The following is a 12,183-nucleotide window of genomic DNA, read 5'->3' on the forward strand; positions in this document are numbered from 1 at the left end:
TTTTCATCTAGAGTCTGTGTACCCGTCACTCTAAATCTTGTTTGTGCTTACACTTGCTCTATTCCCATAGATTGATACAAATTTGAGTTCCTGACTTTAGTTCCTGTGGTTTCATAATTCCTGGAACCAATTTTGTTATTTTTTTATTAGCATGTTACTTGCGTGTTTTCTTCTTTTGAACAGTGAGTAAAGAACGTTTTGTGAACTCTTTGTTTTGCCTTTTTTTTGTCGCTGAAAATGTAGGGCTCCCTGTTAAAGGAGGAGTTAATCTAGCACAGAGTAAGAGCAATCTCTGTTATGCTAAAGCTTGCCTGCGCCAGCTGTATCGACCGCGACACACTTACTGATCTGTTCAGCTCAGGCCCCTCTCAGTCAGTCATCACTCCCTCTCCTCTGTGACATCTTTGAGTTGGGAAAGAATGCCCACAGCTGGTTGGTGGCTACATGTGATGCTCTGTGACTGGCGTGTTTGTCCGTGATGTGCCGTCGTCCCATTGATACATAAGCATGAGCTGCTGTTTGTGTCTTGGTCTACTGCCGGGGTCCACCTCCTTTTCCTCTCATCCTTCATCTCAGGCCTCTTGCTGTTTTGTCCTCTCTTCCATATTCTGCTTAGTGTGAAAACTTGTCTCTTTTCTCTCTCTGAGCAAAACAAAAAATTCATCTGCTTTCCTAGAGCTGCTCTCATTATCCTCATCGTGTCTGTTAGTGTCACTCTGAACAAACGTTTAACCTGCCTCTTCTCTTCTGTTGTGTCGTTGGCTGTTTAGAGCAAGTCACAGAGGTCACAGACTTTTACTAATGACTCTCTTCTCTTTAATACAGATTCAGCATGTAGTGACTCCTCCAAAGCTAAGGTAATGTCCTCCTAATGTGTATTCTCACAAAGTCCACATTTTGTTGCCTTTGTCTTGACTGTATCTGTGCATTGACAAGGGTTTTAAAATCTGCTTTGGTTCTGTCTTAGCAGGGTTTGTGGGGGTCAGGGAAGGATCAGTGTAGCAAAGAGATGCTTCGCTCCTCCTTCTTCGCCAGCCGTAAACGTAAGAAGCCCAAGGACAAAATGCATCCTAGCAGCTCCGACGACGACCTGGATGGTGTGTTCATCAAGAAGGAGCTCCCAGAGGAGAGCCAGCAGCAGCCTCTGTGGTCCCCAGACAGACGGACCGAGGAGGAGGAGACGGATGAAACCAGCGAGAAAGAGAGACACAGCTCAGAGGAGCAGCTGGACAAAAGCAGCAGGAAAGAGTCTCTTTCCAGCAGCCTGATGTCACAAACCTCCCTCTCTCTGCACCCAGAGCACATTTCCTCCACGCTTCGCTCTGGCTCCCCCTACACCTCACCCCCTCATTCCCCAAACCTCAGCTACCGGATGCCTTTGGCTCACCAGTCCTCTCTGTCCGACCCGCCCTCCAACTACGATGACACCGTGTCCGACCTTGGTACGATGAACAGCACCAGCTCCCAGGCCTCGGTGCCCAGAGTGAGACGCGGCAGGACGGTGGCACTGGGTCAAGAAGCGGGCCCCAGCGGGCTGGGGGCGGAGGTTTGCTCCATCACCTCTGACTACTCCACCACCTCCTCCATGACGTTCCTGACTGGAGCCGAGATCAGCACCCTCAGTCCTGAAGTGCAGTCTGTGGCCGAGAGCCGGGGTGGAGATGATGCAGATGATGAGAGAAGCGAGCTCATCAGTGAGGGAAGGCCAATGGAGACGGACAGCGAGAGCGACCTGTCTGTGTTCACTGTTGGGAAGTCCGACCAGAGAGAACTGCAAGAAGCTCAGCGACCTCTCGCCTCCCACAGACTCATCGAATGTGACACGCTCTCCAGAAAGAAAGCCGCCAAACAGAAAACAGACAGTGAGTCGTCGCTGGAAGGAGCTCGGAGCGACAAGGATTCCAACAGACTCTCCCGTGTTTTGGTTTCAGCTAAAGGCATTTCAACCGGCAGCCTCAGCTCCTCGTCTCGCAGTGAGCTGGATAAGACGGAGCCTGCGTGGAAGCTGAAGATCACCGACCGACTGAAGGTGCGCTTGCGGACGTCTGTGGATGACATGTTTGGCGTGGGCAGTCAGAGGAGCCGGTCCCCAGAGGGTCGCAGTAAGAAGAAGAACATCCGACGCAGACACACCATGGGCGGTCAGAGGGACTTTGCAGAGCTGTCCGTTCTGGGTGACTGGCCGCAGCACATTTGCTCGGGCTCTCGGTCGGAGCTGTCAGCCGTGGACCGGCTCAAGCCCAAGTGCACCTCTCAAGACTTCTCCATCGGCGACTGGATTGCCAGAGAGCGCCACCGCACCAGCAATCCTGAGGTCAGCCTCGACTTCCCTGAACAGCAGGGGGGTCTGTGCAGCTCAAACTGCCAAAACCGCAGAGCCTCTTCCTCTTCTGAACTCCCACATCGTCCAGCTGAAGTGGTGAACGGGGACGTTCCACAGAGTAAAAACCTGAGCCTCTCGGCCACCGCTCACCCGCATAAACTCGCCAGTTCCCAGGTGGTTCATTCACGATTCTATCAGTACCTGTGATGTGACGGACACGTGTGACTGTGTATGTTCTTTGTCTGTGAGATGTGTACTTACTTGAGAGTCTGTCGATATAATGTCTGTATGACCAATGTTTGTGAACGAGCATGTTGTACAAAACTTGTCAGGAGTGTGCGTCTGTAAGTGATGTGTGTGCTCGTGAAAAGAGAATTACTGTACACAGGGACTGTGCTCGTATATAAGGCATGGAACAAAATATTGTTTTGACCTTTTTCATTTCTTTTATTTTTTAATGACAAATGACTCTGGGATGGGTCAGCCGGAGGATCCGCTCCCTCCTAATTCAAATCCCAGTTATGCTGAAGATCGAGAGGACCTGTTGCTCGACGACGAGCCTGTGAAGCATGTGTGAGTAAGTGTGAACACTCGAGAGTTAAGATTGTTTAAAAGGTTTTAGCTAAGTGGCTTTAAGGATGACCTGACTTCTAGGATGAATAGGAAGTAGTGAAAAAAAGATTTTTTAGTATTGCAGAGGAGCTATTTTTGTGTAAAGAAAGTTATGTTTAAAGTCAGTGAGTCTCTCAGTAACCAAATGAAGAATGTACAGACATGCTTGCTGTAATACTGACTAAAAGCTTTAGATGCTTGTGTTTCATTCTAAAAGTGTACATATCCCTATTTTTCTGTGTACTTGAATTGTTTTTGGTACAGCCTGTGTGTGGACTGCTTACAAGCTCTCTGCTGTCAAAGGGGCTTTTCCAAAGGTACAAAGGTCACGAGGAGACACTGGAGTTATGCAAATGGAGCCAGATGTGTCCCCCCCCCCCCCCCCCCGGTTATGAGGTTTTTAAGAGCAGTGAACAACGTCCCTCTGATGCAAATGTTCTGCCGTGTACTAGTGTCTGTGGTTCACGCATCTGCCGGTGACTGGCAGGAGATCGCAAAGAGGAAGCAAAAGAATCTGGGTGAAGGAATCAGAAAAGAAAATCATGTATCTTCACAATAGGAAGTGCCTCACAATGAAATGTTAAGGGTGCCATACTGTCTTTGTTGAGAAACACGAAGATGTTACTGTGAATGACATTTTTATTGTCGACTGTCATTCTACAGGTTAGGAACCAATATGCCGAGCTTCCATTCCTTAGGCATTCCACTCTGGTCTTAACATGTTTTGTACTTTTTTTTTTTTCTTCTTCTTCTCCATCTCCATCTCCTCCTGTTTTTTCATTTTTTGATTTTAACAGAACTTGAATTTTAAATAATTCCTTGTAAAATAAGTAACTTAAATGTACATATAAATGCCATGTTCTAGCTGCTTTACTTGACATTTCCATCAGATGGCAGGATTAAGTACAGTATTGAGAGATGACGCTCACGCGGCCTGTGAGTGTGTTGCGGGCAGTTTGGTACTTCTCTGTGAGAGAGAGCGAGAGGAAACATTGGATTGAGCTGGACCATTTGTACCGATGCTGTGTTCCTCTGACTGCGAGAGGTCCTGAGACACTGGAAATAAAATTTGTCAATGGCAAAGGTTCATGCGTTTTTGTTTCCTCAAAACAAATCTTAAGATAAACTGTTGAAACACAAGAGTGATGTCGGCAAACATTTCAAAATGCTTTATATACAAGTTGCACATACAACATGAAGACTTAAACAATATAAGATTTATACACTTTGTACATCAGCTGACTAGAAACCACTGACAATACTGACAGAACAGACATGTGGGGGGGGGGGGGGGGGGGAGAGAGAGGAGTCAAGCCATTTAACACACAAGGCAAAGAAAATCACAAAATAACGAAGGTTCATCATAGTTGACTCACTAGTATGCAAGTTTGGGAGGTAAAGATCTGCAAACGAAATATTATTAAACATTTGTTTGGGTATAACTCTTCAAGTAGTCTTTCAAGCAGACACGGTAGTTCATATTCACCTTTTCCACCATGGTCTTAGATAAAAAATGATTCATACTTAACATTTTCCAACCAGTTTCGGACAAAGGATCACTCCTCAGCATCGTGTGGGCTCCTAACATGAACATTCACCCACATTAAGGCACAGTGACTAAAAGAAGAGTTCGATCCACATGTACAGGGCGAGGGAGATGTTTAAATGTGCCCTCGTTTTATGAAGCAACGAAATGACCTGATGCAGCCGGACATCCACGGTACTACTGTGAGACAACGAGCAGGGATTCGGAGAAACAAGTAGCAGTTATCAGACCAACAATCAGGAAGTCAGTTTGCAAAGGTTATGGGAAAGTGTCAGCCTCTCAAAAGTTACATCTCATGGTAATAAATGGATTTTTGTGGGGGGAGGGGGGGGTAGTTTGTGCTGCAAAGGGCTCACTTGAAGACAGGTCAATGTCAAAAAATGGGCATCACGTTGATCCTCTATTTGTCCACTAGAGAGAGCACTAGTCCATTTATTCAAATCTTTGTTTCCACATCACACATCAGAGATTTATTTCAACGTCTGACTGGTTTCCAGCTCAGGGAAGGAGAGTCGTCCCCCCCGGGTAGCACATGCTCGTGTCTGCGTTTCATAGCTAAAGTCAGATTGGATAGGGGGTTGTGGGTCGACTGGGTCGAGAGAGAGATCTGTTGCATATTGTGCTTGAGTAACTGGCCCGGGTGGGGGTCGGTGTGAAGGGGCCGGGGGGTGCTCAGGGGGAGCAGGCTTAACTGTCGTCGTCCTCCTCCTGCTGGTCGTCCTTCAGCACCTCCGGCACCCGGAAACACTCCTCGAAGAAGTTGACCAGAGACTGGCTCAGGTGCTGCTGCGTCCCCTCACTGTTCAGAAAGTGTCCTTCGTCTGGGTAGATCTGCACAAATGGATTCTTTCATTATCAATTGGTTTATTAAAGACCAGCTGGTGCAACTGTGTGGTTATGACTATAACTGACTAACCCTGGTCTTATTGCTTCAGTCTTAGTGGGATTAGAGCTACTGTTCAAAATAAAAAGCTTCTTCCTCAAGGGTTTGTAGAGAGGGACCTGTTCCTTGTTGTTTGTAGTTTTATTACACGATGTGTGTTTAGTTGAGAAAGAACTACAACACATTACAAACTACGCATGTTACCATAAGATTTCTCTTAAAATAAAGATTTCTCTCGAGCATCTAATTGCAAATCCCAACAGTTGCGGCGTTAAATGAAAGTTAACATAAAAATGACCTAAAAATCTAAACGAATTCAGGACCTATTACAAAATATTTTAACCTATTTTAGAATTTATAAAGCCTAAAATTCTGAATTTTTTAGAGCCTGAGAAAATCCACACAGAATCTAGAATAATGATCATTGGACAGTGACTTCAGAGTCGGCAGCTCACCTGTAGAGTGTAGTTGGCTTTCTCGCTGATTAGATGGTTGATGAATTTGGCTGTGTGCTGAAAGTGAACCTTTTCTGTGAGGACAAGATGGGAAAGACACGTGAGACACCATTCACACTCACATACTTAGTGTGTCACTCTCAGTGCTGAGAAAAATAAAACGTGTAAGAGGCTGTCTCTGTTACCGTCGGCAGTCGGGTGAATTATCAGGTACTGTTTTTCCAGAAGCTGAACCGCCCTTTGTGCTAAATTTGCATTCTGAAGAAAAGAGGAAGCAGAATAATGACCCTCTGCTCCAACCTCCGTCTAATTCAGCAAAACATCTCGTTGCACGATTTGGATAAAGAGACACAGGAGTTAGGACGTTACCGTGTATACGCGGGAATCTGTCTTTAAGCCGAGGTATCGTTCAGAAAAGGCAGATGCTGCGATTTGGGAAAGAAAAGAAAAACAGGTTTAGAAAGATCAGTTGTCTTCACACACACCAGCCCAATATCTCTTCAAGACGTCTAGAGAAGAAGAATATACCGTAAAGCTCAAAATCCGTGATGGGCGAGACTGCCGTTCCACATTTGAGTTGGGTAGGATCTTCAGAGCTCAAGAGCATCGTGGCTAAATATCCTCCATACGCCTGGAGGAAGACACAGATACCATGAAGTGAATTACACGGTGGAAATCTGTCTATGAAGCCTTGCAGGTCACTGAAGTCAAAAAGACATGATCCTCTTTGAACACGTGCCCGTACCTTTCCATAAACTCCAATTCGGTTCTTATCGATGTAGGCTTCTTCGGAAATGACCCTGAAAATGACAGAAAATCAGTCAGACTTCAAACCCACGCTTACAGCCGTGCTCACGGTTCTGGTGGTGGTTCCGACCTGAGGGCCTCCAGCTGGTCCCTCTCCTCTAACTTCCCCAGCCTCCTCCGCACTTTGTGGAGGAGGTTGGTGCCCTGGAAACCGCTGCCGTGGCCGTCAAAGCGGATGACGATGGTGCTGAAGCTGCTGACCAGAACCGTGTCCCAGTCCACCTGGAACCGCTCCGTCACCATCTGTCCCCCGGGCGTACCGTCCCTGTGGAAAATATTGGCAGGATGTTCAACTTTGAGAAAATCTCCGGCTCATTCCACTATCCAGAAATGAAGCCAAATTATCCTGGATACAAACGCCACCATCTTGTGCATCCACCCCCTCATCGCATCATTTTTCCAGCACCCAATTACAGATCAGAACCAATCTCACCAGTAAAGTGAGCTTTGAACACACATCAGTGTGATAAGAAACTACCTCAAATGACAGAAACCGTTTCGAGAACATTTTCTTTGACACCTACTTTGACTTTATATTTTGGCCCAAGTCCCATCCACTAACATTGAGGAGGTGGGATTTATGAACTATACTGCAGCCAGCCACCAGGTGGCCATCCAGATACATTGGCTTCACTTTAGGGAGCTGTTTTGTTGTCCATCTTTATATACAGACTTTAAATACTCGAAACAGAATATACTATACCAGGGGTCTTCAATGTTTTTCAAGCCGGGGACCCCCAAACTGGATGAGAGATGGAGCAGGGATCCCCTACTATATATATATTGTATAAAATTGTGTTTTATATTAAACTGGGCCTAGTGCCATATATAAACAAAACTACCATGTTATTGTCCATTCAATACTAAGCTATTCAAATATTACACAGGTTCATATGTTCATGTTTTTAATTTAAACATGTGCAAGGTACAGGTTAGCCATGCCACTGCCATTTATAAACATACATCTTGCATACAACACTGAGCTATTAAAGTAATTCACAGATTCATTTTTTTATTTTAAACATACATGTAGAACAGAAAGTGAATCCTCAAGCCATCTGTGGATGGCACACATACTCCCACATTAGTGAAATGTCGGACCCTGATGGGTAGCAAACAACTTATCTAACCTTGGACGTATGGAGGTTGTCAGGCAGAGGGTCAAATCAGCATTTAAATTTTGGGGAAAAAAATTGGTTAGAAAATAAATCAAAATTATAAAAAAAATTATAATCAACCACACATTTAGCGACCCCCCTGCAGTACCTCCGCGGACTCCCTAGGGGTCGCGGACCCCCTGTTGAAGACCTCTGTACTATACAATAGTTTAAGTGACATCGTTCGAGCTGATTTGTATCTCAGCCTTTACTTTCTGTCATGGCTGTTCATACGTACACCAGCAGCAGTAAGGGGTAGTGGGCGGTATCTACAAATCCAGCTGGCTTCAGGATCTGCATCGTCAGCGCTGCAACACACAGGACGGCCTCAATGTTACATCGTACAATTCGAGGGGGAAGCTGGAAGGTGTAGCTTGTTTTTTCAGCCGATCGACATGAAAGTGGTCACGTACTGTAGTCTTCTATGGTGAGGGTCTTGTACTCGACCTTGGGCATCTGCATGTTGCTGTACGTGTGGTTTACTCTGGCGTTTGTCTCCACGTCGAACACCTCTGCAGCAAGGAGAGAAATAAGTTCCTATGTTAGAATCAATCGATGAAAATGTGTTTTCTGTGGATCCAGGACGAGACCAGAGGAACGACACTCACTCTGTTTGTCCTCTGTGCTGTAGATTGCCACACTCGGTATATCTGGTCCTGCAAAGAACAATTTAGGGAGAAATAATTAAGAATGTCCTGATAAGAAGTTAACGTGATAAACTCGATAACACGTCCTGTTGTGAGCCTGAAACTAAAGCTGCTCTCTGCAAAAGAGTCGCCAGTGTCTCATCTCAAACACATTTTTAGAAACAGGCCTCTCAGCCAGATCCAGAGTTAATAATCCCCTTCGGTCACATGAGGAAGAAGCTTATCATTTCACAATGGAGTTACTCTCCAAAGATCCAATTAATGAAGAAAGCCAGCGGCACTTTTCATCCCCGGAGTGAGCCCCCTAAACAAATCAACTTCCCCAATAACTCCACTGTTGTGGCCCAGTGTGGGAAGAAAAGGGAAGAGAACTGTCTCTGAGGGACAGAAGGAGAACATCAGCTAAACAACAACACAACGCAAACCACTGGGCTCCGTCTCTTAACAGTAACATCAGAAAAGCCACAGCCAGCAGCTCGGGACCAGACATGCATTCCTCTGGCTAATCCAGCAGGGGTTTGAGGTTATCTGTTTATATCCAGGTCGATATGAATCATATTAGCTCTCAGCCGGAATCGAAGCACTAATTCAGTTTGACTTTCCACCGGACATTTGGATCCTTTCACTCTCAGGAAGACAAAAGAGCCTTGACTCCGGGGCGCTCACCTTTACAGTTGAGTAGGAAGTACTGCATGTTGTGGCTGAACGAAACGTCCACGTAGCCGCACTTGAACTCACAAGACAGGCAGCAGCGGTTGAAGGGGGGGATTGTGTCGGCGCTGTGGGACGACGGCGAGTGAGTGTCATCACTTTTAAACAGCACAACACAAAAGAGGCACTTTAAAGTTCCAGTGGTATCCTACCTGTAAAGGTGCCGTCGCTTGGGGTCATCCTCTGTGCTCAGAAAGTATCTGGGGGGAAAAACATGAATCCGAAACATCATCGTTAAATAATAAACTCTGCAGCACTGGTTGTTACAGATGTGGTAGAAATGATGAAAAACGTCTCACATGAGGTTTCTTTCATGATTGTAGGCCAAGATGCTGGTGATGTCCCAGTCTCCAGAGGTCAGGGACTGGAGGATGTCTGTGCTTGTGTTAGGCTGCACAGCAATAACACAGGGGATAGTAAATACTCTGTACCAGGCCTCACAGGACATTACAAGAATAATTTATTTATTTAGACTTTTATGCAAATAAAGTTGTAATATTACAGAAAAGCTGTAGTTTTACAAGATCACAGCAATAATAAAAACTAAATACTACAGTGATAATACATATAAAAAAAACTAAATACACATTGATGAGACTAGTCATGATATTAAAATAGTCATAACATTTTACAAGAAGACAGTTATAATTTTATGAAAATGAAGGATCAATATTAAAAAAGTATAATTTTAGGCTTATTACAAAAAGTTCTAAGGATGAAAAAAATAATAAAGTGATTTTATGAGAATTTACTCGTAATATTCAAAAAATTCAGGTTTTTACATCGTAATTTCACAACTCAATATGTACAATTCCAATAAAGTAGTAATAATGACGAGAATAACATCATTAATGTAGTTATTAAAGTTCTAAGTTGAGGCCCTAATAGGGCTCAAGCGTTCACATTTCTCCATAGTACTATTCAAATAAAACTAACTTGATAACTTTGCTGTTACCCACCAATGAGGTAGACATGGAGATGTGGAAAAACTTTCCTCTCCCACCCTGAGGTATCGCTCGGGTGAAGAAGAACTTGTGGCCGCCATGGGAGAAGAGCGGCGCTTCATTCTGCAGTGAGGAGAGAGGGAACAATAACAGCTGCCTGTGCATCTGAAGTGTGAGTCCACGTCAGGCCTGCAGGGCTTTTTCCATCTTCTGTTATTTATTTGTTCAGGCTCAGACACACAGAGGAAAGCGACTGCTGCACAGCAACAGGACAGCTTGTGTTTGGATCACCTACCTGTCTGTGCAACCAGCTCTCACTCTCATCCTCATGTTTCTGAAACAAAGAAGAGAGGACGAGTTCAAAGCTTCTCTGAGTCGCACACAACACATAAATAAAACAATAAATCTGGTAGTTTTCCTTATTTTTACTCATGTCCACAAATCATAGGAAAATACATTTCTGACTTATTTAAAGCAAAACTCTGGCGGAATGTGCCTCATGTGTTTCACCTTGATGCAGACTCCAGTTGTGGCCTCGCACAGCGTCAGGATCGAGTTGTTCTGCGCTCTGTTCAGCCAGTTGACGGCCAGTTTGGTGCTGGTGGCCCATTTCACCATGGTGATGTAATATTCCCTCCTGGAAAAACACAACAGTGGGAAAAATGTACCAATCATCGCTTGACTCCATGACCTCGGGCTCAACTATCTTGAACCATGCTCAGGAGCTGTTTTGGGCTCCTCACCCTATCCGGGGGTCGTCAGGTTTCTTCATCACCACCGTGTGCAGAGGTCCGTTGAGGCTCACCACGGACAGGTGCACTACAGGGTTTTCTTCCCCGGCCTGCAGGGGGCCAAGAGGACGTTCAATAGTGTAAGACAGTGAAGAATCGTCTTTCAGAATAAAATTAGCTCAAGAAAAGTCCTGTGTGTGCGGTGGTTGGATGTAAGTACACGAGTCAAGTAATTAAGTATGGATCTTAAGTAATCATCCAGCAGCATATAAATATTGTTGAAAAAAATATGTAATTTTTAGAAATATTATCATACATCTAATATAAATACAACACTCTAAATATAAACTATGCAAATTATTTAATTTAAAGTGAAATACCAGATTTCAGTTGGGGCCCGGGCCCCCCCAGGCCCTGCTCTTTAATCCTACCCTGATTCTTCTACCATTACTTTTGAACATTCCCTTGTAACTGAGTACTCTTTTTCCTTTGTGGCATTACGACTTTTATTTAAATTTTAATATCTCTGTACATCTCCCAACAATTTCCTGTGGTTGGATTTCAGCTTGCCTTTGGGTAGTGATACTCCAGGTTGGCAGGGTACGGCATTCCTGTGAAAAATGGGACTTCCATCTTCGGCACCAGTGAGTCGTTGATGGTCATGTAGGCCAGCCGCAGCCCATCTGGAGACCACCAGTGGGCGATGTGGGTCTGAAGGATCTCCTCTGAAATACAAAACGACCACCAGATGATGTATGAAACTGATTAGATTGTAACAGATTTTTCTTTTCTTCCTGTTTCTTTTTTAGACCCTCTGACCCTCTGTGAGTTGAAATGAATGTTGGTACCAACTTTGAGGAAACTCCCTCGAGGTGTTCTTGAATTTCCCACGGGATTAATAAAGTATCCATCTATCTATCTATATCATGTTCACAAAAACGGAAGCCGGCAGACAAAGCATCAATATAATGTCACCGTCCATTTGCTGTCGCTGGCATGGAGACGTAGGAACAGATTAGATTATCTCAGAACGGTATCGTCATCGCCTGGTGAGTTTTCTTTTTCCTTTGGTTTCCTGATGAGTGACGTTCATCCAGCAGGGGGCAGAAGAGCTCTATTGAGAGGCACTTGTGAGTTCCCCTTCACTGCAGCTTCCAGTGAGGAAACCGAACAGCAGCCTTCTCCAGGCGAAAAAACCATCAGCACAACCTCGATAAGGACGTTGAGATTTTGTTATCATTGATGATGCAAGGCTTCAATTATTTCCTTTTTTGACTTCAAGGTGAATTCAGACGGGGGAGTTTTTTATTAGAGTGTCAGAGCGGGCAGATGAGACGAGGAGCTTTCAGGTAAAAGCTGTAACTAGT

The 12,183-nt window shown here is 44.9% G+C and overlaps 2 protein-coding genes across 6 annotated transcripts in view; one reads left to right on the forward strand and one right to left on the reverse strand.

The window, feature by feature from the left end:
• arhgap21b (Rho GTPase activating protein 21b) overlaps positions 1-4,022 on the forward strand; it is a 35,422-nt gene extending 31,400 nt beyond the window's left edge. For 2 of the 4 annotated variants that reach the window (XM_062404017.1, XM_062404020.1), the window contains exons 23-24: positions 826-857; positions 968-4,022. In XM_062404017.1, the coding sequence (XP_062260001.1) occupies positions 826-857; positions 968-2,530 (1,595 nt within the window). In that variant the 3' untranslated portion in view covers positions 2,531-4,022. The remainder of the gene's footprint in view (positions 1-825; positions 858-967) is intronic. The other 2 variants (XM_062404019.1, XM_062404021.1) reach the window with 1 other exon arrangement.
• Positions 4,023-4,089: 67 nt separating this feature from the next.
• Positions 4,090-12,183, reverse strand: part of LOC133968161 (dipeptidyl aminopeptidase-like protein 6) — a 68,709-nt gene continuing 60,615 nt past the window's right edge. For both annotated transcript variants that reach the window (XM_062404048.1, XM_062404047.1), the window contains exons 9-26: positions 11,387-11,541; positions 10,829-10,926; positions 10,596-10,722; positions 10,381-10,419; positions 10,101-10,208; positions 9,441-9,532; positions 9,294-9,341; positions 9,097-9,209; positions 8,392-8,439; positions 8,197-8,295; positions 8,022-8,091; positions 6,697-6,891; positions 6,565-6,619; positions 6,348-6,450; positions 6,189-6,244; positions 6,005-6,077; positions 5,820-5,893; positions 4,090-5,312 (exon numbers count right to left, since the gene is read on the reverse strand). In XM_062404048.1, the coding sequence (XP_062260032.1) occupies positions 5,169-5,312; positions 5,820-5,893; positions 6,005-6,077; positions 6,189-6,244; positions 6,348-6,450; positions 6,565-6,619; positions 6,697-6,891; positions 8,022-8,091; positions 8,197-8,295; positions 8,392-8,439; positions 9,097-9,209; positions 9,294-9,341; positions 9,441-9,532; positions 10,101-10,208; positions 10,381-10,419; positions 10,596-10,722; positions 10,829-10,926; positions 11,387-11,541 (1,697 nt within the window). In that variant the 3' untranslated portion in view covers positions 4,090-5,168. The remainder of the gene's footprint in view (positions 5,313-5,819; positions 5,894-6,004; positions 6,078-6,188; positions 6,245-6,347; positions 6,451-6,564; positions 6,620-6,696; positions 6,892-8,021; positions 8,092-8,196; positions 8,296-8,391; positions 8,440-9,096; positions 9,210-9,293; positions 9,342-9,440; positions 9,533-10,100; positions 10,209-10,380; positions 10,420-10,595; positions 10,723-10,828; positions 10,927-11,386; positions 11,542-12,183) is intronic.

Source organism: Platichthys flesus, chromosome 14 (genome assembly GCF_949316205.1).
Source record: "Platichthys flesus chromosome 14, fPlaFle2.1, whole genome shotgun sequence".
Taxonomy (NCBI): domain Eukaryota; kingdom Metazoa; phylum Chordata; class Actinopteri; order Pleuronectiformes; family Pleuronectidae; genus Platichthys; species Platichthys flesus.